At 42.9% G+C, this 23229-nt stretch overlaps 1 protein-coding gene across 1 annotated transcript in view; it reads right to left on the bottom strand.

Annotated features, from left to right (window-relative positions):
* Positions 1 to 3860: 3860 nt before the first annotated feature.
* igsf11 (immunoglobulin superfamily member 11) overlaps positions 3861 to 23229 on the bottom strand; it is a 79132-nt gene continuing 59763 nt past the window's right edge. The window contains exons 2-7 of the mRNA XM_029518032.1: positions 16169 to 16332; positions 8665 to 8872; positions 8253 to 8408; positions 6769 to 6891; positions 5673 to 5820; positions 3861 to 4682 (exon numbers count right to left, since the gene is read on the bottom strand). Of these exons, the coding sequence (XP_029373892.1) occupies positions 4118 to 4682; positions 5673 to 5820; positions 6769 to 6891; positions 8253 to 8408; positions 8665 to 8872; positions 16169 to 16332 (1364 nt within the window). The 3' untranslated portion in view covers positions 3861 to 4117. The remainder of the gene's footprint in view (positions 4683 to 5672; positions 5821 to 6768; positions 6892 to 8252; positions 8409 to 8664; positions 8873 to 16168; positions 16333 to 23229) is intronic.

The raw sequence follows: 23229 nt of genomic DNA on the forward strand, positions 1-23229 counted from the left end.
AGATAATGAATCCCCAAACTCTACTTGGGGTGAGCGCACACACACACACACACACACACACACACGTAGACCGGACTCACAGTCTCAATAATGAGTCCAGTCCTCAGGAGTGTTGGTCTACTGCCCTTTTCACTGCTTTCTTTCCAAAGGTCATTCCTGTTGATTCTAAAAACTGAGGCGGGTTAGATGGGGGAGGGGAAAAGAGGAACTGGCAGCACTGATGGAAATTCACAGAAGAAATTAAACCGTGAGGATTAATGTCATTAAAATGCATCAGTTAAAATTGCATTAAGACGAGTGTTCTCCCATTCAGTTACTTTCCTTCAATTTCACCAACTTTGAATGAGTCCATTTGGCTTTTATAATGAATGGTCCAGAATTTACTGTCCGGAACCGTTCTGATAGGACACGAGGGTGAAGAGAAGAAGCATTTCGCTGCACTTTCAGGCTGCACGGCTGCAGGAAAACACTGCCCTCCTGTGATGCACCCAAAAACTGCATTTTATCCAAACTCTCAATTCTTCAACTGAACTTCTCTGCAGTACAGGACATGCTGAGCTGGATGAAATGAAAATAGCTATGTATAAATTATCCAAATACACAATAGACCTGCCAAGGGGAGCAGTCCCCACATAAACAAACACATAATGCTGTAGACCTCATTATAACTTTATAACACCCACATAATCTGTTGTACCCGGAGATTCTCCTGGTTGGTCCAAACTCATAAATTAGGTCCAAACTGCGTGTCAGACACAGTGTGTTTGGTCAATGGGTAGTAATGAGGTGAACAAGCTAGAATCAGTTTCAAAAATATGTTATGTGTTTTTGTTTTGTTTTTTAAACAGACTTTAAATGGAAAAACCTTTCATTGCTAAACTTATGACATATATTCAAAAGAGAAAAATCCATCCGTCCACGCGCCACGATTCCACCTCTTCGTCCGTGCGTATTTCATTAATGCAGGATTACGCTGTTAGTCTTGGGAAAAGAAACTACAAGGGCATGGAGGAACTAGCACACTTGCATATTTTTCATATTGTCATTCTTCACAGTTTCTCATTTTTATGGCCGTCTTAACAGCCTGCAGCAACACCGGAGGCTCAATGAGTTTCATAGAAAGCTTGCTGAGCGAAGCCGGAAATTTTTTATTCATATTACGTGGTATTCTGCCACAGAGGGAACTTGCTGCTCCTTCCTGAACACAATGAAAGAAATCCTGTAAATTTTGGCTGCAGAACAATGAATTGTTTCTAAATAATGATAATTTTCTTGAAGGTTTATTTCTCTGTTTTTTTCGTGTAAAACAATGTTTTTAAATTTACCTTAAATATGGGAAGCAATTAAACAGTTTGTGTGGCGCTAAACACTCACACAGACACAAATAAAGGGCAGGAAGCCAACTAGAATGTATTAACAATATTTATTCACTACAAGTTCCAGTGTTATTGTTCAGTATTATTTCATTTCAACCCCAACAGTAAGAACAAGATTTGTTTTTATACATATTTACACATAGTTTTTTGTTATTGTTGGCAATATACCGCAGGTCGCTATTTATCTATATACACAAGCTATATACCACCTTTGCACCAAATGCCAAACTATGGCCTGGGTAGTTTACTTAATCTGGGTTTAAGCCTCAATAGATTTCTACAGATTGTGCTCTTTCCATTCGTCACGAATGGAGAATAATCTCAGTTTAGCTTTTCCAGCGTTACTGTTCTCTCTGGAGACAACGAAGCCAAAGATTTTAGGAGAAAAGTTGCGTTTGATGCTGTCAGCCAGTGTTCAGGGCAGGGACTCTGGGAGACATGATGAGAGAAATCTACATAGACGAGAAGAAAATTACTGATATTTCAACTTTGACCTCTTTTGACCTTTGAGTGTGTGTGTGTGTGTGTGTGTGTGTGTGTGTGTGTGTAGTGGTATAACCAAAGCACCGTAGCTCTGCCACACAGTAGCCTTGAGGAAGAAAAAGAGAAAGAAAGAAAGAAAGAAAGAAAAGGATATATGTCTATAAAAGCAGGGCCGTGTAGCTGACCTGGGTCAAATGAAAGCCGACAAAGAACTAACCGAGTGATGAATAAATAAAAATGAAGATTTGAGATCAAAACTAATTTTCGTGTGGTGGATTTCTGAATTATCCACCTCTGTGTTAGCTGTAGCTCTACACATCCGACCACATATCTGTTGACTGGTGCTCAGCAGGACTCGCCATGCATACAAAAGCACATTACCTTGGTAGGTATTTATCATTCCTGCGATCCAAATATGTATGAAGTGCTTCAACGTGTACAACTGTAAGTTGTCACTACCCTCAGTTAACTGCTAATTCTTTTAAATTCAATTAACTGTAACAGCACTCCGTGTTTGAATGCATCTAACACCTACTAGGAAATGACATGAAATGTCTTTCCCATATTAAGTCAGTGAGGTCATCTGGATGAAATAAAAATCATGAACAGTTTGTGTAACAGTTGGAAGGTTTTTTTTTTTTTTTTGAAAGTTTTCAATTTGAAAAAAAAAAAAAATCTGAATCAAAAAGTTAAATTGAACACATAGAAGAATTACACTTGGACAGACATAAAACCTCTTTCCAATACTGCGTGTGAAGTACAAATAAAAACACTTTAACAGTCCAGACTGCTTTCCCACTAGTGGAATTTGGTTAAAATATAAAAACAGTACATCGGAAACACAGTGATACTTCATACCATGTACAGTTTAGGTGTCTGTTATTTCCATTTAAATATATATTTATTGGTGTTAAGCCAAAGTGTGTTTACCTCAGAGCTAGTAATGAAATGGCAAAACTCACTAGAAGATGAAACCATCTTTAAAAGAAAACATGTCACTGAAACCAAAAAAATGCTGTAAATCATCTCCAGCTTGTCGTGTTATATAACAAAAAGATCAATTTTAAAATTAAGACACGCGAGTTGTAAAATATGCATCAGTCAGACAAGTTAACGTATTTTCTTTCTAGTCTACTGTTGGAGTTACAGTATGTACAGTAGAAAACAGTAGGTGTCAAAGGGGAAAAAAAAAAAAATCACCTTTAAATATATATTTGTCTCTTTATAAAGCATTTATGAAATAAGACATCCTCTAATCCACGTCCTCACAAAGCAGCACTGATGAACAGCAAGGATGAACACAGCAAAAACGTTGTCATTATCCATCTGGTGGCTTCCTGATTTGAAAAGTGTTGTGCTGGTGAGAATCCAGCACGTGTGCTATCTTCAAATATCAGCTGTACTTTGCATGTTGCAGTGACGTTTGTGGGTAAGCATTCATAAGACTGAGTTCTTACTCATAAGACAGTAGTTTTGATATAAAATCACTCTGAAAAGTGCAAAAAAAAAAATTTGCATTCGGTGAAATAAAGAATAATAAGTGATGTATTGCACCCAATAAAACCCTTTCTATAAGATCCTAAGGCCTTTTCAACCATCGACATTTCATTCATATACTTTTATCTTTAAAGTTTCTACCAACACAACATTCACTTTTTCAATGCACGAGCCTCGTCATCATTACTGACTACTTTCAATACAAATCATCTGAAATAATATGGACTTAATTTGTCATCCTTAAACAAGGGACACATGCATGTGCGCGGAGATCCGAGCTCTCTTCTCTCTGACCATGCAGTACGGACACACTGAGATGAAAATGCCTTGCGTTGCTTCGAGTCCACGTTCATCACAACTATCCCCAGCCCTGAATAATATCGGGGAATCCAGGTTGTTGCTGGGAAAAAAAAAAAAAAAAACAAAACCTCCACGACAGTTTTGTAAAATCATCCAAGCAGTTGGAAAGTAGCTCCCTCAGCACCTGCCAGGAGGGTTGGAGGAGGCGGGGGGGGTAAGTTTTGTGTAACACTTCTCTACAAAACGGAGGGTCGTGTCCATCGATGAATTGGCATTAACGGAACTCTGAGCTGTAAAATCCCAGTTCGTTTTGAGATAAAAAGGTCAAGACATAGATAAAGAAAGACACAGCTGCAAAGGGCAGGGGGCTGCTTCAGCCCAGATTCAGTCTGGTTTTAATTGGAGGATTTCAGACATCACGACCGAACAGTCAGTTGTTTTTTTTTTCTCCAAAATCAGCTTCAGACCAGCGAGCCCGCTCTGCTCTGGGCAGGAACCATGACGGGCACGGCCCCCATCCGCTCCAGCGTGGCCTGGCTCACGGCGTAGGAGTGAGTGTGTTGCCCGTGTGCGGAGCTCACCACCGGTTTGAGGCTCACGGTGCCGTTGCTGCGCACCATTGCGGGAGGGGATGGGGCAGAGTTCGTGGTGACCACCAGAGTCTTGGGCGGCGGGAGCGTGTGGCTGCCGTTGGCGAAGGACGTTGTCGTCGTCGTCGTTGCCGTTGCAGGCTGCGCGTGTCGGGCCAGCGGTGCCGAGCCGGGCGCCGTGACTACTGTGCCGTGGCCGTGTCCTGCATTCGGGGCCTGTCCGTGTCCGTGGGCGCCATGGGCGGCAGTGGAGAAGGTGTGGCGTGTGTCTCCGTTGTAGCGGGTGTAGGAGTTGGTGTCGTAGTTGGGTTTGGGGTTGTGCCAGTAGCGGCTGTTGTACGTGTTGGTAGACGTCAGCGTGTCGTTCTCCGAGGACGATGCGTCTGCGTGGAATGCTTTCACTGACGATGACCTCTTCGGCGGAAGGTCATCTTCCCTGTTGAAGACAGATTCCAAAGAGAGGCCAGTCACTACGGTTGGACATACAACTTCAAATGCAGCCTCATCGTCCCATCTTTGCCCTTTACTTCAAATAAATCTTCAAGCTGCTGCCATCAATTTCTTTAACGAGATGCAAAAACAACTTTGGCTCATTTAAAATACATCTGTGTATTCTCGGTGCTTCTTCACTGACTGGCGTTAATATCAGTAATATAAAAAGTGATAGAAGTAAGATTGGCAATTAGTTGATCTTTAAATATTTATAACCCATCCTCCATGAATCATTAAAAATTAAAAAAGCTTCTCTATGTATTCAAGTTGCACCACACAGAGAGATTCTTTAATCACTTTTGATCTAATGGTCAATAAATGCACAACAAGTAGAAAACATGAATAAGAGAACATGTGACACACGGTGAATGTTCTGAGAGGTTTAAAATAACTCTTTTTAAACAGGAGTCATTTTGGTTGGAGGAGCTTTGGCTTTCATAAAATATATTTATTGTGTTTACTGTTTGTGAGCAATGCGGCTTTGCTTTTCATTGTACACAATAATTGCAGTCGAGTCAGAAAATAAAGCAGCTGCAGTCTGAACAACGGGCTCTCTTCTCAATGATTCATGGAGCGCGTTCAGGGACAGATTTAAGTCCATCTAAACAACTGGAAAAAGCATGGCCAACTAGACTATTTCAACAGACAAATCATTGATGATGGATAAAACATTAGCTGCCAGGAGATCAATTTAAACTGAATGTTTCAATGTTTGGAATTGGATTCATTTTCCGATTTTTTTGATGACACTGAGAGACAGACTTTTTATTCTACAATGGGCAGCACAGGGCTGCTGCTCGGATCACCTTTTAATCTTGAGTAGAGAGACCATAGATGTATTCTCCGCTCCACTCTGAAATACAGATGACCTAAGCAAAAAATGTCTATTTGCTTCTGTCACACTGGAGGCTGCAGCAGCTTTTGGCGGACCAACCTGATCTCATTGGGTATCTCTTCCTCATCGTATTTATTCTTGTTCTTCCAGTAGAAGAGTGTGACCACCACTAAGAGGGAACAGATTACCACAGCCAGGATCCCCGTGGCAATGGTGCCTGCTATTAGGCCCACACTCTGAGGCTGGGCTGCAAGACAGAGACAGAGGAGGGGAGAGTTTCCCAGTTCAGCCTTAGTTACGCAATCAGACGAATATTTTCAGGTAATATGAGAATTAAAATACAGTTTCACAGCTTGATTGAAAGTATAACCAGAATAATAATAATAGTGTTTTTGAACTACCGCTGTTCGACAAAACAATCTTTGAGGCAACAACCCCAGTTACAGCTGTTGTGTCTTGTTGCTTCTCCCATTTAGTGTTAGCGTTTGTGGGAGCTGCCTGGGGGCGTGGCTTTGTGAGTTTGTCAGGCACCGGGCTCACCCACACCGATACCGGAGCACTGCTGGACATCATTGCATGTCTATGTGTTTGTCCCATGCTTGGGAAGGGGCTGGGAATCGAACCTGGGACCTTGTTGTCGGGAGGTGACTCTGCTAACAACCACTCCACGGCTCCGCCCCAAATATAGAAAGGGTCGGGGTCGCTTTGGAAACGCCTAACCAAGTAAGTGATCAGCGATAAAAGCTGATTCTCTTGGATTTGATTTGTGTAGCAGTGGGCTGTGCAACAACACTGTGGGCCTTCTATGAGTTTGAGTTCATTTGTGTTTAGTTTTTTTTTTTTTTTTAACTTTTCTGTAATTTTGTCGAGATGGTTACTTGACTCAGCACATGGCCACTCCTGACACAGCCCACTGAGATGCACTCAGCTGTCAGATGAAAAAAAAAAAAAAAATCAAGTTTGACAAGTCACCTCTGTCAAACCGTCTGTGTCCAAACTGTCAGACCCTGAATGACCCTGACCGACTCTTTCTTTGACTGGTGGCACTTGCGGGGATGCTACTATCTGCAACATGTACATCTCTTGTCCTTTATCTTGCTTCTTCTTCTCTTTTATTTTTTTTTCCTGGATATTTTAAGTCAAACAAGAAGGCAGCTTTTCAGTCTTTTCCATCCAGCGGGCTGGGGCGACTTACGTGCCACGACCTGCAGGTTGAGCAGACAGGTGCTTTTGCCGATAGTGTTGCTGGAGGTGCACTGGTAGAGTCCTGATGTGCTGGTGCTGATGTTTCTCAGTGTGACGGTGCCCTGCATCTGGTCTGAGAGAGACATACAGAGAGCCACAATTAACACAAATACATACAAATACATACACAACACACCCCATTCATGTACGCTCATCAGAAATATTTCAATACTGAATAATACTGTAAAAGTCATTCACCATTTAAATAAAACATTATTTTTAATGCTAATATTAAAAGTATTGTAGTTTCTAATAAGCAGTTTATACCAACAGAGGGTGCTGTGGACCTTTAATACAATAAGGAGGCACTCTGAATGTAAAAATAAAGTAAAGCTGCAGCTTCTTTTGCTTCATAAATGATGAGAGGGTGTTGAGTTGTGAGCTTGGAGACACTGCGTTGTTCACTACTGGACTTTCAGGGGGTTTTAGGATCTCCTGGATGTTTGAGTTAAGACGTGTTAAGCCAGAGTGACACCTGTTCCCTCGACAGTGACATGACAGATGTCAGCTGTGTGTGTCAAAGCAAAAAAAACGAACTAAGAGACAAGAGTGACAATGGCACACCCAGGAAGTCCTTTCAATTTCAATCAAGCAGAAAACAGCAGAAAGTATTGGGGGTATTAGTATATTTATTTAGTATTTTCAGAAATTTGGATCATTTGATAAAATATGAGATTTTTAGATAATAAATAATGTAAATTTAGGATTATATTCTTTGATAATAACGTGAAATGTAATGTATGTACATATATTCAACATGTCGAAGAGCTGATTGTTACATTTGCAAACTATGGCCACAAATATGGATATAAACATGCATTCATCAGGTTTGGTGACTAAATTTGCTTTGATTAATATTTTTTTTTTCAAATGTACAATCTATTCTCATTTTTGACAGTAAAATATTTATATAAATAATCATAAAAAAAAGTTGAATATTAAACACTGTTGTTTTGCTGCCTGTGACTGATGTGACCTCTTCCTTGATACTGACCAGTAGTGTACAAACAAATGACGACAATGATGACAGTTAATTCAAGGTGCGATGAACACAGCTGGAAAATAAAAAAAAGGAGAGGACACAACGACAGATCTCTGATGCTGAAAAGCAACTGGTGCGACTGACGTTGGGTCACCACGTGGCTGAAGTAGAACCTGACGCCACCAGTTCAGTCGGCACAACAGTTGACGTCCAGCAATGAGAGACAGCAACCGTCACGCTGCTCAAACACACTCGTTCATATTCACGTCACACCATAAGTCACATGGCTTCAATCCATCCATCATCACTCCTCAGCAGGATCAGAGCAGGAGAACCTTCAGGTGGGCAGTTGGTGGTGGGGATGGCGGGATTGTTGGTGTGTCTATGTGTGTGAGATTTACCGGCGAAGGTGGGGCAAAAGGGAACTCCGATGGCCAGCCTGTTTGTAATACCTTGCTTGGCGTTATGCAGCAGTTTGGGCAGCGCGTCCAGTTTCTCCCAGGAGTAGGACGGCGTGGGAATACCTTCCTCTGAGCTGCAGAACAGCATGATGTCACTGCCGACATCCAGAGTGCCCTGGATTCGACAGGCTGGCACCGACGGGGGTACTATCAGATAAAAAGAGTGGGCAGTGTTGTGTTAAGCACTTTAGAAAGCAAATGTCATATTTTTCGAGTTGCAGAGGAAATGATCAAAATAGTGAAGAGCATCTTATTTCCATCAGTGATTGCACGCTGCTTATGCTCTTGCCTTAAATGATTTCTCTGGTTACTCATTACTCAAAAACAAACATTCAGCTTCTACGATTTCTCACATCGATGATGTTTTAACTGAGATAGATGTGCCAGTCTGTGGTCAAGTTACCCAACACGCTGAGCCCGATGACGCCGATGTTGCGCTCTCCCCTGTCTGGGAGGTTGTTGACCAGGCACTGGTACGTCCCAGTGTCGGACAGCTGGGTGTTATTGATGAAGATGGAGGCACTTGTGCTTGGCATGGTGGCCAAGAAGCCCACACGACCGTTGAGGTGGTTGGCGAGGCTGAAGACCTGGCCGCCCTGGTAGATTATCACCTGGATAGGGAGGGAAAGGAGGACACAGAAAGTAGAGGGTGGAGAGAAAGTTAGTGGGTGGAAGGAAATGGAATTGAATTGCAAGGAAAGGGGAGGATGAGAGAAAAAAATAAGAAGACAAAGAAAAGACAAATAAAAATCTTTAATCGACAGAATCAATATTAAGACTGTCCCTTAGTGATCTGTATATTCCACACTAGAGGGAGACCTAGTTCTACTAAGAAGCTGAAAATTGCTCAACTGTGGACAGACTAAGGAAAAGGGTGATGAGACTTTTATGTCAGAAAAAAAGTCTAACAAACAAACAAACAGACAGAAAAACCATAAAACCTTTTATTTGTAAGTGGTCCTTTCTAGCTCAGTGGACAAAATCTGAGATAAGGGCTACATACTAAAAGTATGCTTTCATGGTACTGTACAGCTCTTTAGATAAAAGCCTCCACTAAATGGTATGCATAATTGAAAACATTTTATCTTGAAAATATATAAATTGCAATCTGATGAAACATCGCAGGCACTGCTCTGCGCGAGGAATCCAATCCAGCCAGCCAGAAATTTCATCCAAATAATCACAGTGAGAAGAAACTCGCACTGGATGAATTTATGCCTGCAGGTCGAGGTAAGCTTGTCTCAGGTCTAAAATTAAAGAGCGATGAAAGCTCAGTTTGTTGAAAAGCTTCCCTTGGGCTTCTAACTCGAAGCTGAACAGCTCGTTTGTGCGGCCGAGCCACATGCAAAACAGCTCTCACCCCTCAGCTGGGCCCACACAAAAGGATGAAGAGGACACACACAGACACATGGTATGTGCACACAAGTCTGGCACTGACACACACGCGCGTGCACCGACTCGCGTGCACACACACACACACACACACACACACACAAAAACTGAGCGTGGAGGCGAATCAGAGGGGCTATTCACTTTGGTGAAAAGAGCCCTCATTGAACTGTTCAAAGTCGCAGGCAGTGAAACAACCAGCATTAGTGCGTGTTTGTGTGCACTTACGTGTGTGTGTCTTTGTGTGCATGCATGAGAGTGATAGTTCTGGTGAAAGTCCAGGAGTGTGTGAGACTGTGTCCTCCACCACTGGTTAACTGTTGTAAATTGCACGACGGCAATTTCCTGAATGCGGTCGGCTCGCTTTGTCCTCTTATGTGCAGATGAATAGGCAGCTCCTCAGCTGTGATGAGAGTCTGCAACTGCATCTCCTCTGCGTGTGTGTGTGCGCGGATTTGGTTTAATGTCTCAATGTATTCATTTACTGGTGGGGAGCGCATCAGTTTTGAGTGGTGTGCATGTGATTGTTCCACCATAGTAACCGCTTCTCAGGCTAATAAGTGTCTGGTCTCACTGTGTCTGCTCTTCTCCTGTCAAATCTTTGTCTTGTTTCCTCTCTTTCTGTCTGTCAGTGTTTACCCCCTCCCCCTCCCCCGCCTCCCAAACAGACAGCACCACTTCGACCTGACTACACTGCTGATGACCCGCCAATATAATCTCCACGCCCGGTGAAAGTGATCCAATCAATCGGCCTCAACATTGTGTTTGTGTGGTTTTGTGTGCGCACAAATGAGCAGCGGATTAAACAACGCCCTAACCTGTGCAGCATCTCACAGCCGTCCACTTTTTCTTTTTTTTTTTTGGTGTGAATATTTCTGGAAATTTTAAATAAACAACTAAATACAGGACTGTATTGTGTGACTACATTGTGATTTATTGCTGCCACATTCCACCTATTTTTTTCCCACACCGTGTGTCTTTCCACTGCTCTGAAATACATCTATGGCTGTGAACAGATCACCTCATCTTCTCGTGTGACCCGGCTGGCTTTGCAGTTGTTCACATTGAGAAAAGAGGTCATGGCTGACACTCAGATGGCGGGCGGCCTTAAGAACTCTAGCCGGACTAGCTGGATGACCCACTGCTCACCCAGTGGTAAAACTCTGTCATATCCTCTTCTCCCTGATATCCCACACACACACACACACACACACACACACACACACACACACACACACGCAGTGTGAGCATCCTCTCTCATTGTCCTGTGTCCCAGCTCTTGTGTTGCTCTACAATCCCTCCCTCAAGTGTGTACCAGGATTGGATGCAAGGACCAAATCTTTAGATATTTTCTGTGACCACACCAGTCTCATGACCGTAGCCTACATTAGACTGACCCCAAGGGCCCTGTCGGCCCCAGAAAGGAGGAACACTGCCATTGCCTCAATAAAGCCTGAATAAATCTCTAAACCTCTACAGCCTCCCAACAATTTACCGACTGTAAGCTGCCACTGTTATCTCTATTTACCCTCAGAGATGTGCCCTGAGCGTAATGGACATCATGTGTACTGTTCCTGATGTTATTCAGCTTTTTTAGTATTGTTGTATTGATACAGAAATTGATTAAAAAAAAAAAAACAAAAAAAAAAAAACACTGACTGACTATTGTCAAGTCAAATCAGGTCAAGTTGATATGTGTAACACTGCCTCGTGCCTACATCAGCAACAGTTTCTGACCCAGATCAAACAAAGATATTTTTTGTTTTAAACAGATCATGAGGAAAAGACTGGAGGACCCCTCAGGAGATCAATTCAGAGAGAAATTGCATTTCCTTGTGCAGCTGGATGTGAAATAGGACCCATGGCAGCACCAAAGGTTATTTTGAGCAAATGGCATAAAAGTTTGGACAAACACAAAATATAGCAATAGATATAAAGTGATCCAATGATCAGGGGCATTTGCCGAAACGGAATGAGATAGAGGCACCGTCTGGAAAAAAAAATAAGTGAGCCACTGAAAAACATTGCGTCCTTTTGGTAAAATGACTATGTTTTGAAAGCATCTTGTGAATTTGGATGCCCCTGTACATCAGTTCAATGAGTTTCATCACACTAAAGTAACTGAAAAGCAACAGGTCTGGATTAGATCTCAGAGTGTGAGATGTAAGGATGTGTGGTCTAGATCTGGAGGGTCGGCGGATCTGTGCCCTTAAGATGAACAAAACAAAAGTCCTGAAGAAAGACACTTAAAACCTTATTAGCAACAACGGCATTCCTTTCATTTGCGTTATATTCATTTCTAAAAAACTATCTGGATGGGGTCGAACAGGGCGAAAGAAGTCACATGTATGGGTGTATGAATTCAGGGTCAATTTTATCAATCCTCTGGCAGATTGGTGGGTTCAGATAAGGATCAGAATCTGATCATCTAAAATACTATGACAGATGTTCTCAATTACAGATTAACATCATTTCTACACCGCAGATTCTCTGTGACCTCGATTTCAATAAAGCTTCCTTTTACTCAAACCGTGCAGTTTTTAACAATTTATAATTTTTTCCCTCTCCAGGAAATGATGAGATTAATTCAGAAATGACCTTGCAAAAAGTTTTCATGAGTAATAAAACTTTTTTTTTTTCTTTCCTCATCAACTGGCGAAAGTTTGCAGTAAAATTGGATTTTGAAAGCTTTCAGGCACTGGTGCTATCGAACCGCCAGTGAAGAGAACTCTCCAAAGTCTTGCATAAATTCTCTGATATATCAACTACTTTCATGACTGCAACTACAATATCAGAATTTGGAATTAGTTACACGGGTGGTGTGAGGCAGGAGAGAACCTGGAGCTTTTTATTAGAGCATAAATAGCACCAATATCCAGCAAACAGAGGAAAGAGGATAAACAACGGCTCGGAAACGTAAAACCATTGTCAAGTGTGTGTGTGTGTGTGTGTGTGTGTGTGTGTGTGCGTGCGTGCGTGTTTATCTGGATTATCTCACACCTAGCAGCCCAGACGAAGAGGGCAGGACATTTGATCACAGCTTACATACACAGAAAACAGCACGTGAAAACAGCACATACACCAAAACACTCACAGACACGGACGCACACACACACACACACACACACTCCTGTGAGCTACATGCCTTCATGTTGTAAACGGCAGCTCAATAAATCAGATTAAACAAACACAACTGCGACCACAGAAGGATTCATATTTGAGCAGTGAAACAAGTGTTAAAGGTCAAGGGGTTTACAAAGTTAAGTGAGCAGGTTGACATTAATCTCATGTGTCTCAGTTTCAATAGACTGGATACATCTGGATCATGCTGCATTTATGTCATGCATTTATTTTGTAATTTCAAATTTCCAACTTGCATGTCCGTCAAAATTTAAGACGTAATTACATCCGTAATTGTTCGTAAAGCGCCAAAATACTGCGCTTTATGTTTCAAGGACAGGAATGATATTTTGGGAAATGACATGACCATTGAATTCTCTAACTACACACTGAATTACAGTAAATTCAAATAAGAGGTTTGTGGATTGTTGTGAGCTGCAGAAAGCGTAAAAATGAAACACTAATGCAAGGAAACATTACATTACACCGAGCGTAACAGTCTGATGTTTGATATGTTCAGTATTCACCTTCCTCTGGGTCAGTCTCCTGAAGCTCTTGGCTGCTAAATGATCCATTGGATTCATCAGCTCATTGCTCATTAGCAGGTATAGTAGTGTTATGTATAGTTTGTAGAGCTTGTCCAACAGTGACTTGGAGCAAAGCATCAGAGTCGAGGATCTGTCCTGATGAGTCTCCTGTGCTATGAGCTTGTTACACGGTTAGTGGCCGAAATAACCTGACAAGAGCTAAGGAGAAAAGTAGAAGTCAGGAGCCATAAAGTACACTTCAGAAGGAGTGTGACTGATGCACGACTTTAACCTCGTGGTCATTCTTCCACTGCACATTGTTTTATGGTGTATTCTTATAATGTGCGAATAAACTAACCTAAACTAGGTTTAGTGGTGAAGCGTTTACTGCCACTGCTCAAACTCTAGGCCTGCAGCTTTTCCACGTGGAGTCTGCATGTTCTCCATGTGATTTTGTGAGTCCCCCCCCCCCCCCCCCCCCCCAGGTACTTCCCCACGGTCCAACGGAATGTACATTACTGTAGGTATATTATATAGATTGTGTAGATATGTGTAGATTGCCTCCCAATCGTAAATAAAATATATGGACCTCATGAAGTTCTACGGTCTGTGCTGTGTGGAGGCAGCCATGTATGCCTCATGGTGTAAACAGGATGAGGTCTTAAACAACATAAGAGGTTAGGCGCCAAGCGAGCAGAAACAACAGGATTCACCCTCTGACGGCGGTAAATAAGCTGCGTGGTTTCCCACAGTCCCATCTAAACGTGGGACTGACCGGCCCCCGGTGAGCTAACCTAAGTGATAACACAGGTTCCGAGGATGGAAGTGTGCTGAGCTCTATTCGGTAATTCTTTGTGGCATCAGCTGTAATCATTTATGACATTCTCTTCCTCTAAAACAGCCTTCTGCTTGTACTGTCACGACACGCAGCGCTTTAATTCTTTACTCACTTTTTAGACAGCTCGCCGAAATTCACGCACGCAACCTGGCGGCAGAGATGTAGGTCACACACAATTGGCTTTTTGAATTTCCACTTGGTCTTTGTGGCAGTCTGCGGCTCTAAAACCTGTGTACCATTGTAACCGGTGTTCCCTGGGTATAGGGTATATCATGCATGCTGCAGCACAGTGAAAAGGTATAGCACGACAACACAATGAATCCTACGCATCCGTCTCCACTTATCAGATCCCATCCTCACTCGCCTGGCATCTCAGCGTCACGCGCATCCATCCATGAGTAAGTGCCGTCACTGTATATGACTGCGTTCGCTGCTGCTTTTAGTTTCCGTCTGTGTGAGGACAGCGGCGTTAGCCTTTATCCACAGGTGTGCAGGAGAGCATTATTCTGTGACATGACGTGCATTTCCAAAGGTGTGGAAATAAGCATCTGCGCGACCAAACTTGGTGGATATATATTATACAAGCCCTGCATGTATGCACAGGGAGCTGATCCGCTTTTGGGCCAGCAGTCTGTCAAACGCCAGTTTGTCTGCGCGTGTGTGTGTGTGTGTGTGTGTGTGCTGAGAACAGCTGTGATCTAGAGCCTGTCGTGGGCGTGAGATAATTAGTGCAGAAGATGATTGTATTATTTGGACGGCCGACCAGCGCTGGAGTTCAAAGTGAAGGGAGGCAGGTGAGCTTGTACGGCCTGCAGCTGCATGTTAAACAACTCAAATGGAATCACAGAAGTCCACAAGGAGTGGGGGAATAGTATGTGTGTGTGTGGGTGTGAGAGAGAGAGAGAGAGAGAGAGAGAGAGAGAGAGAGAGAGAGAGAGAGAGAAAGTTAGAGAGGAGTGCGACTGAGGGAAGGTGAGAGAAAAACAGCAAATAAATAAGAAGAGCAGGCCAGGAAGGGAGCACGGTGAAAATTGGTGCCAACAACACATGGCCAGAATTTAAAATGATGTGCTTTTGTGTGCACATTAAACTATAGCCACAATCAGAACAGTAAAATAAGCTTTGTCTTCAATCTAGTGGAGTGCCACATGACACTGAAAACAAATCTGGATGAAACAAAACCTGGAAATTCACATCAGACTATGGACACATCTTAAGTTTGCTACTATGTCTATATTACTACAGTGAACTAATATCTAGAACAAACAAACAGACTAAATCCTTAAGGTGCGTTCAGATGCACCAGAAAGAGAAATGTTATTGTCTTCGAATTTGATCAAAATGGATTTATAATTTGTATTTTTGCAGCCATTGCGTTTGGCATGCATGAACCAAGATGGGCAGCACACTAGCATGGGCTTTCTTATAGGTATGTGTGGTGGAGGCACACATACCTAGCCCTAAATATGCCCTTTGTGGAAACCTTATGCTTATTTCTCAATTCTGAAGTTCTGAATCTAGAACAAATGTGTCCTCGTCGTAATTTGGGTCACTTGCCGCCATCTGTGTCCGTTTGCCTGTCGCTGGATTGTGCCTCTAACTCTCTAGCGTCCGATTTGCGCAACCTCTGACTTTCTCTTTGGACTGCATCTGAGCATACCTTAGTACAGATCAAGAGCGAAGATGTGTGTACCTGCTTCGACTGATGTGTTGGGAGCAGCGCGGCCATCCACATGAGAGACGATAACAGTGATGGTGCATTGGAACAATAGTTAGTAGCAGCAGACTTCTGTGTGTGTCTGAAAATAGTGCACAGCAGCTCTGCCTGTGAACTGACTCACCATCCGAACTTCTGCATAATTACAACCACCACGTCAGTACTCTCATCAAAGTGCCGCTGGGTCCAAATATCAAGGATATGTTTTGTAGCAACTCTTTTAATCCTACACCAAGTTTGGTTTTATGGCTGCAGAAAATAAAAATGAAAAGTGGCAGCTCTGTCACTGCCAGTGCACGAGCGACGTGAACTGTACCTGTTCTGGCTGGTTGGCGTTGGACAGCGGAATCACCATCCAGATGATGTTGAGGTTGTTGAGGGCGGCGCTGGTGGTGAAAGAGCAGGGCAGGATGGCTGCTTGGCCACGGGCCACCTGGATGCTGCTCTGGGACACCGTCACATCCAGAGCCCGAACACACACTGCAAAGGGAGGAGGAGCAGTGTCAAGAAATAAATACAAACCAACAGAGAAATCAGGAGGAGCGCATTTTGTGCAATTTCTACAACTGATCTGTGCCGTACTTAAGAGAACGTCGATTGCGGAGCAGAGCTCGGTCTAAAAATACAAGTAATAATCAGCAAAACCTCTGCCATCTAGCTCCTAAATATATTTTTAAAAGCGAAAAATTTGTGTTTAATCTCTGTGTGCCTTTTCCGCTCTGCCTTCATCTTCATACGGCAAAACAAACATGATATCTGAACCAAGCTCCTCTTCTGAAGCACTCTCCGCAGCTAAACAAACATCTAGACCACACTATGAAGGATCACATGAAATATGTAATAGTTATATGGGGAAACGAGATCGGCTGTCTCTTGAGTTATTCATTTCCTAGAACAACTCGCCTCTTGCTGCTTTCATGGGAACACGGCCTGTATCAATACGTACAAAATGAACACGACAAGCGGGGATAGTAATGGTTATTTTGAAAAGTATTTGCCGCTTCCGGTGCTCGTGCAGCATGTTAAACTAACGGAAAAGGACCAATTCAAGGAGCTTTTTTCTCTTCATCTGGACTGAGCTGTCAACCGTAACAGACCAACGTAGACAGATTAGTGCATGCTGCGGCCTATTTCGAGACCTGCAAAAGACATTAGAGCCTAAATTAAGTTACGTCTTCTCCCGCGAGCATGCATCCATGTCCAAAAACCCCAGTGGGAAGTAATCTTATCTAAACATGGTGAGGAAGACGATGGCAGTGATGTGATTACAGATAACTGATCATGTCTTGTGAATGGCCCTTGTTTGTGGCGATCTAAGATGACGATCTTGGCATAAGCCTATCGTCCAAACCGCCATCGGTTTGCGTTTGTGGTCGGCAGGAGTCGACCCACATGTCACGTGCAAGCAGCTATACAATATATGAACACATTATAGATGCATTACCAAGTTTTTTTGATTTTTTTCTGGGTTGTATTCCATCAGCTGTGAATTTCAGAATTAATTTCTGCCGAATTCGGGGTGTTGCCTGTCGCCATCACATTCTTGCTGACAGTCTGCCTGTTGCTCCTTCTCTGTCTGTCTGAAACATGCTGGACTTCCAACGCTTCCCCTTCTGCTGGCAGACAACACCCGGCCTGCAGGCTCACTGCCGGCACAAAGGGAGATAGGCAGCGCTTGAACTGCTCTGCTCAGTTATGGTTTATGGGAGATAAATTCATGAAAAGACTCCCCATAATAAGTCTTTGTATTCCAGTGGAATGTCGATATATCATTGACAGTGGCAGATTCTCACTGGAAGCTCTTTGCTTAAATAATGCGTCTTTCTTGTACAGTAAACATCTAATGATGTCTACGATCTCAGAGCCTCGGTATGAATACAATAAATACAGTACAATGAGAAATTCTGAGGTCACTCCTCTAATCAGATTGCTTTCTGTCTTCTGTGAACACAATGTTCACTTCCTGCGCAGAAATCAATCTTATGTATGGTATTATTGGGGGATTAACAGTGAAGAAGAGGAGGAAATCCGTGTGAAGGCTACAGCTGCAACAGAATGTGTGATTGTCCAGACGGCATCAAATCGGTCTTAGCGTTTATGCTCACGAACACACCGGTAAGACAAGTGCTGGATTTAGAATGAAAGAGAGAAATAAAGAAAAAGCTCCTGGAGGAATGAGGATAGAAGGAGCATCTTATCATCTCTCAGCCTCCTCGAAGGCAGCAGTCTCTCAACCCCACAACAGCTGGAAGGCTCATTTCAAAACACTGGATTAGAGAACCTCTGTGCACAGAGCCTGGTAAGCTCCCAAGACCAAAGAAGAACACACACACACACATTATCAAACACGTGCACACACACACACACACATTATCAAACACGTACACATATGCCTTCTTGATTTCGAACACATACCAGTCACTACCACGCACCCATAGTCAAACTCATCAGTATATGCCATCTGTGACATGTACGGTGGCCCGTTGGGGACACATGTAAAACACCCCAACTGCACTGAGCCATTGCTTGGTGTTGCTTCATTATTGCGCACACTTTTGCCAAAGCTTTGTCCGGCAGATAACTGCTCTCCAACAATATGAACTGTAGAGTGTTTTAAGGGCGAGGGATGAATGCCGGGATGGCAACCCAGATTAAAAAAAAAAAAAAAAAGAAAGAAAGAGAATTTTTTTTTCACCACAGCGTGATGTATAAACTGTTTTGCAGCTTTCTGGTTTTTCTCTGTTATTTTTGCCCAACACTGAGTGCAGCTTGGTGTCCTGCAATCTCCTTCATATCTTCGGGCTACTGTGCAAACGGTGTGATGCAGATCATCAGTCCATCTCACCGGGTTTGCCATCCAATTCTCTCCAGTTTTCTGTCAACAAACTCACTTTTAACCCCGAGCTGTGCCTCAGGGCAGGACCTTGACCAGGCTGACTGACAGGGAATAGCTAAAGCTGAGAAAGCTGGTTTTCCCTGACACTGACCATCTACTGCTCCCAATTCTTAGTGCAGAAGGAACGCATTGTGTTTACTACGGTTTCTATGGAATGTTATTTCACAAATTTGACAATCTTGTTTGTTAATTACAGAGTCGCACTGATTTCACTCGGTCAGGGGCCCAGTGACAAGAATGAAACGCCATTTTTCAATATATTGAGAATAGCAACTGTTTAGGAATAGATTTAGCAGTTTAGGAATAGCAAATGTAACACTTGACAGTTGACAGGGTTTTGCTAAATTTAGATAACTGGCGAGATATCAGTTTAAGTAATATTCACACATTCACATTCAGTGAATTCTTGTGAAGGTAAACTGTGAATGTATTTTAAGCAGGAAATGGTAAACAGTTTCTGTCTTATGAGAGCGATTTAACATCTCACTTTTTCAGCTTTGCATATTTCCATCAAAGGTTTTGCCTTTTTTAACGAAAATGAAAAAACCTTTACCAATCATTAATGAACGTTACATAGATTAACTACACACATCACAATGCAATCAACATTATTACAAATAATATTTATTTTACTCATGACGCCATCGAAAAGGACTTTTTACCTCAAATATGTTAATTATAGCCCAGACAGACAAAAGGCTACTCAGCATTTGGAAAATTAAAAACTAAATCTCAGGAAGTCACAATGTAGTAAAACAGGAGAGCGGCGTGACGGGTGGGAAGAAAGTTTGAGGAGAAGCAGCGGAGAAGGGATGGAGCTGCACAAGGGAAAGAAGCGCCGTGAGAAGGGAGGAAAGGAGAGGAAGAACAAACCAGCAAAAAGAGACGAGGAAAAGAGGAGCAAAGGTGGAGTGAAAGAGAGAACCAACAGTGTGGCGCCGTTACAACAGCTCTCTCTCTCTCTCTCTCGTCAGTGGAGAGCCAAGTGTCAAAACCGCTGTTGATTAATGCATGAGAAAACCACGCAGCTCAGAGAGAGCGGGAGTCTGTGTGGGTGTGAGTGTGCTTACTCGCTCGGTGCGGCCATGATGGGATGAAGAACAAATGCAGGGTGAATACACTGAAAACACGTCAACTCTCTCACTCACTACCTCTCTTTCACTGTCCCTCTCTCTCCCTCTCACACACACACACACACACACACACACAATCCGACAGTCTCTGCTTGGCAAGTCATTTGCATCGCCCTTTTTTATTCATGTGGCTCTTTTATTCATAGGCTTTACTTTTATTTCAGTTTCAAACAGATGCCCCTGATGTTGTGGTGTGATGAGCCTCTGGCACAGCTTCATTGGGAGGGCACACAGACACACAAACACACACACACACATGCATTGATACATACATGTTGTATAGCTGAGGTGATTGATGATGGTGCTACTAGTCTGACTTAAGAAGGACAGCAAAAAGCAGACTGATGCATATATAAAAGCAAAATAAATCATCTCTTTTCTGACACTAAACCAAGTTTCTTGCTTCGGGAAACTCAATAGCTACCATATAGTTTTGATGTTGACACCTAATTTTTCCCAGACAAACCTCCAGAAAGGAGCATTGAAAATATTAATTGGTCAGTTTTACATGTCAGTTGCATTTTGGTGAGTGTAAGACCTCTTCTGAGGATAGAGAAGAAGAGTAGGAGGGAGCGATGAGAAGCTGACAATAAAATCATGTATCTCCTGCTTCAGGCTCGACAGTTGGTAGCTCTGATCACATTTCATGTTTAATCCGCATCCTCTTTTAATTTCCTTTTTGGGCTCAAATGCCAACTGTGATTGATTTAGTTGTTTTGAGTCCACATCAGGAGTGAATTGACTGCAAGGAGAAAAGAAATGTGATAATACTAATAATAATAATAATAATAACACCACAAAATTAAACAGAAGCACACCTACTCGTGGACTCATGTGCCCACGCACAAATGGAGCTCTGTGTCCAATTCTCCGCAGGCTTCATGATGAGCAGTTTGTGTTCGTGTATGTCGCCCTGTGATGTTGCCGCTGCCCGCGAGGCACCAAGGCGAGCAGACGAGCGAAGCAAAGACATCCGTGTGAAACTCAGGTGGTATAGTTGTGGGCCCAGCTGCTCAATAGCAACTCATCAAGCACCATGCTCAAAGCACTGCCGAGGTAAAAATAAAGTCATAAACCAACTCGTTTTTCATCCTGAGAGAGTGATTAGTTGTGCATATGCTTTTTTTTTTTAGCTTCAATTGTGGCATGCTTATTTTAAATGAGGACGAAATGAGAAGACTATTATCACTCTGACATCTATAAATTAAGCATAAGGCTATAGCCAGGTTATTTTAGGTTGGCATACCTCTGCTTGTTTGTTTTTTTTGGCTGATTTTATTAACTTTGGACAGAATGTGGTTTGCTCCCTTTTTGCTCTGTCCATTATTTATACAAAGTGAACTTCAAGCAGCTGGTTTTGTGGGTTGTATTAGTCTGCTCGAATAACTGTAGAAAAGGAAAAAGATTATGGTACGCTGATTAATCTAGCCACATCTTGCACTTACTTTCGTTAAATAAGCCGTAAGATGACGTTACGCATCAGAGTAAACAAACTTAACATTTAGGACAGGCCTGTTTATAACCATACTCCATAGGGGACACATTATGAAAGGTCCTCATTCATATTTCACAAAGAAGCAAATGTTGCTCCTGTCTGCTGTGTACAACAAGCACAAACACAACACAACAACCGGGTGAACAAATGCTGAAAAATGTTATTTAGCCTCTGCTGGCATACAGTGTCCTGGGTCAAAAGTTGTGCACACTTTATTATAATTTTGCAACAGGAATACTGCAAAAGTGCAGGCAACAAGTTGATACATGAAGTCCCACTGTGGTGGACCAGACGGAACTCAGATGGCCATATCAGGAAAGTGTCCTTCCCTTCCCTTCCCTTTCCTTTCCCTTCCCTTCCCCAGCCCATCCAACTCTCATCCAATGAAAGAGTCTTCAAAATCTTTTGCTCATCCCTCGCCCTGCCCATCCCACTTGACCTCTTAGCCACAGCCAACTCCTGAACCCAGGCCACTGACTAGCCTACATAGCTTAATATTCTCCTCTGAACTATACAGAGGCTGACAAGTCCAGCTTACCGCGCTCTTAATGCACTACTACTCTAAATGGAAGGCCTCATAGTCCACATACAGACTGGGGCTTGCAGGTCCAGTCACTCTGGTTGCTCGCACTGATGAACGGCGAGTCTGTCAAATTGTGTTCGAGTTCATTCAGATTTTTGCTAAACCGAAACCTAGTTTATTCTGCTTGGCATTGCAAGTATACAGACTAAAAGCACGGCAAAACAAACAGGATGTTTGATTTTATTTACATTGCATGAATTATGTGCATGTCTTATTCCGGTCACATGCTCTGCACAAACAAGCGTACATCACATGAGCAGCAGCACTCCCCACTGGATCCTCACAAAGCTGATTCTTCAAGATGCTGCAGCTGACTGCTGTTTACGTGCAATTAGCCTACCACCCACAGAATTAACTACTAAAGTAGAAGCGTTATTGGAAGACTCACAAATTAGTGTTCCCAGGAAGGAGTAATTAAATATCAGTTTGGAATGAGAAACTTTACAACAAGGAATATCTTCTTTTATGAGCCACAAGTGAGGCTTGATTGTTAGTGCAAATGAACAGAGGGGAGAGTTATTGTGAGCAAGCTGACGGGTGATCAAACCAGTGTGCTGGGCTCTGTGCACTGAGCAAGCAGAAGGCTGAAGTAGGCCACTGCCCCCGTGCACAGATAAGCCTGAGCACTGGAAGACTACTGCTAAAGCAGCAAACAGATGGCTCTGCACATGCAGCCCTGGACACAACTACACACACACACACACACACACACACACACACACACACAACCATGTCCAAAAAACATCAAGTACCAACTTCAGCGGAGTACACTAATCACAAATATACAGCTCTAATCTAAAAGGCTGCTGCCTTATTTGGTCATACTGCAAAGTTGAAAAAAAAAAAAAAAACAACATGCTGTTTTGCACACGTTGCCCTGCATGTTGTTTTAACTGACAGCTGAGGAACCAGACCTGAATTTCCCCAAAGAAACAGACTCTGTTTCTGTCAGCCAGCAGCCATCTCGCAGCCTTCAATATCATCTCTGTGTGTAGTAACTCCGCTCCCTGGCAGACTTGCATGTTTGGCAAAGCTGTCACAGTGTCTGCACGTAAATCTAACATCCTGGCAAGCATACTGATCTGCCAGTAAGATGACATGATTGGCAAGGGGCTCTGTTTTGCAATTTGGCAGCTGCCATTCTTCGGTCCCTTTTCGCTGGGTGACAATGGCTTGGTTCTGCCAAAGACATTCAAATAAAGCAGCAAAGGGCATCTTCACATCTGGTATGTAGGTATGGAGGTGAGAGTTAGCGAGATCAAGGGCAAAG

This window comes from Echeneis naucrates, chromosome 13 (assembly GCF_900963305.1).
Source record: "Echeneis naucrates chromosome 13, fEcheNa1.1, whole genome shotgun sequence".
In the NCBI taxonomy this organism is placed as follows: Eukaryota; Metazoa; Chordata; class Actinopteri; order Carangiformes; family Echeneidae; genus Echeneis; species Echeneis naucrates.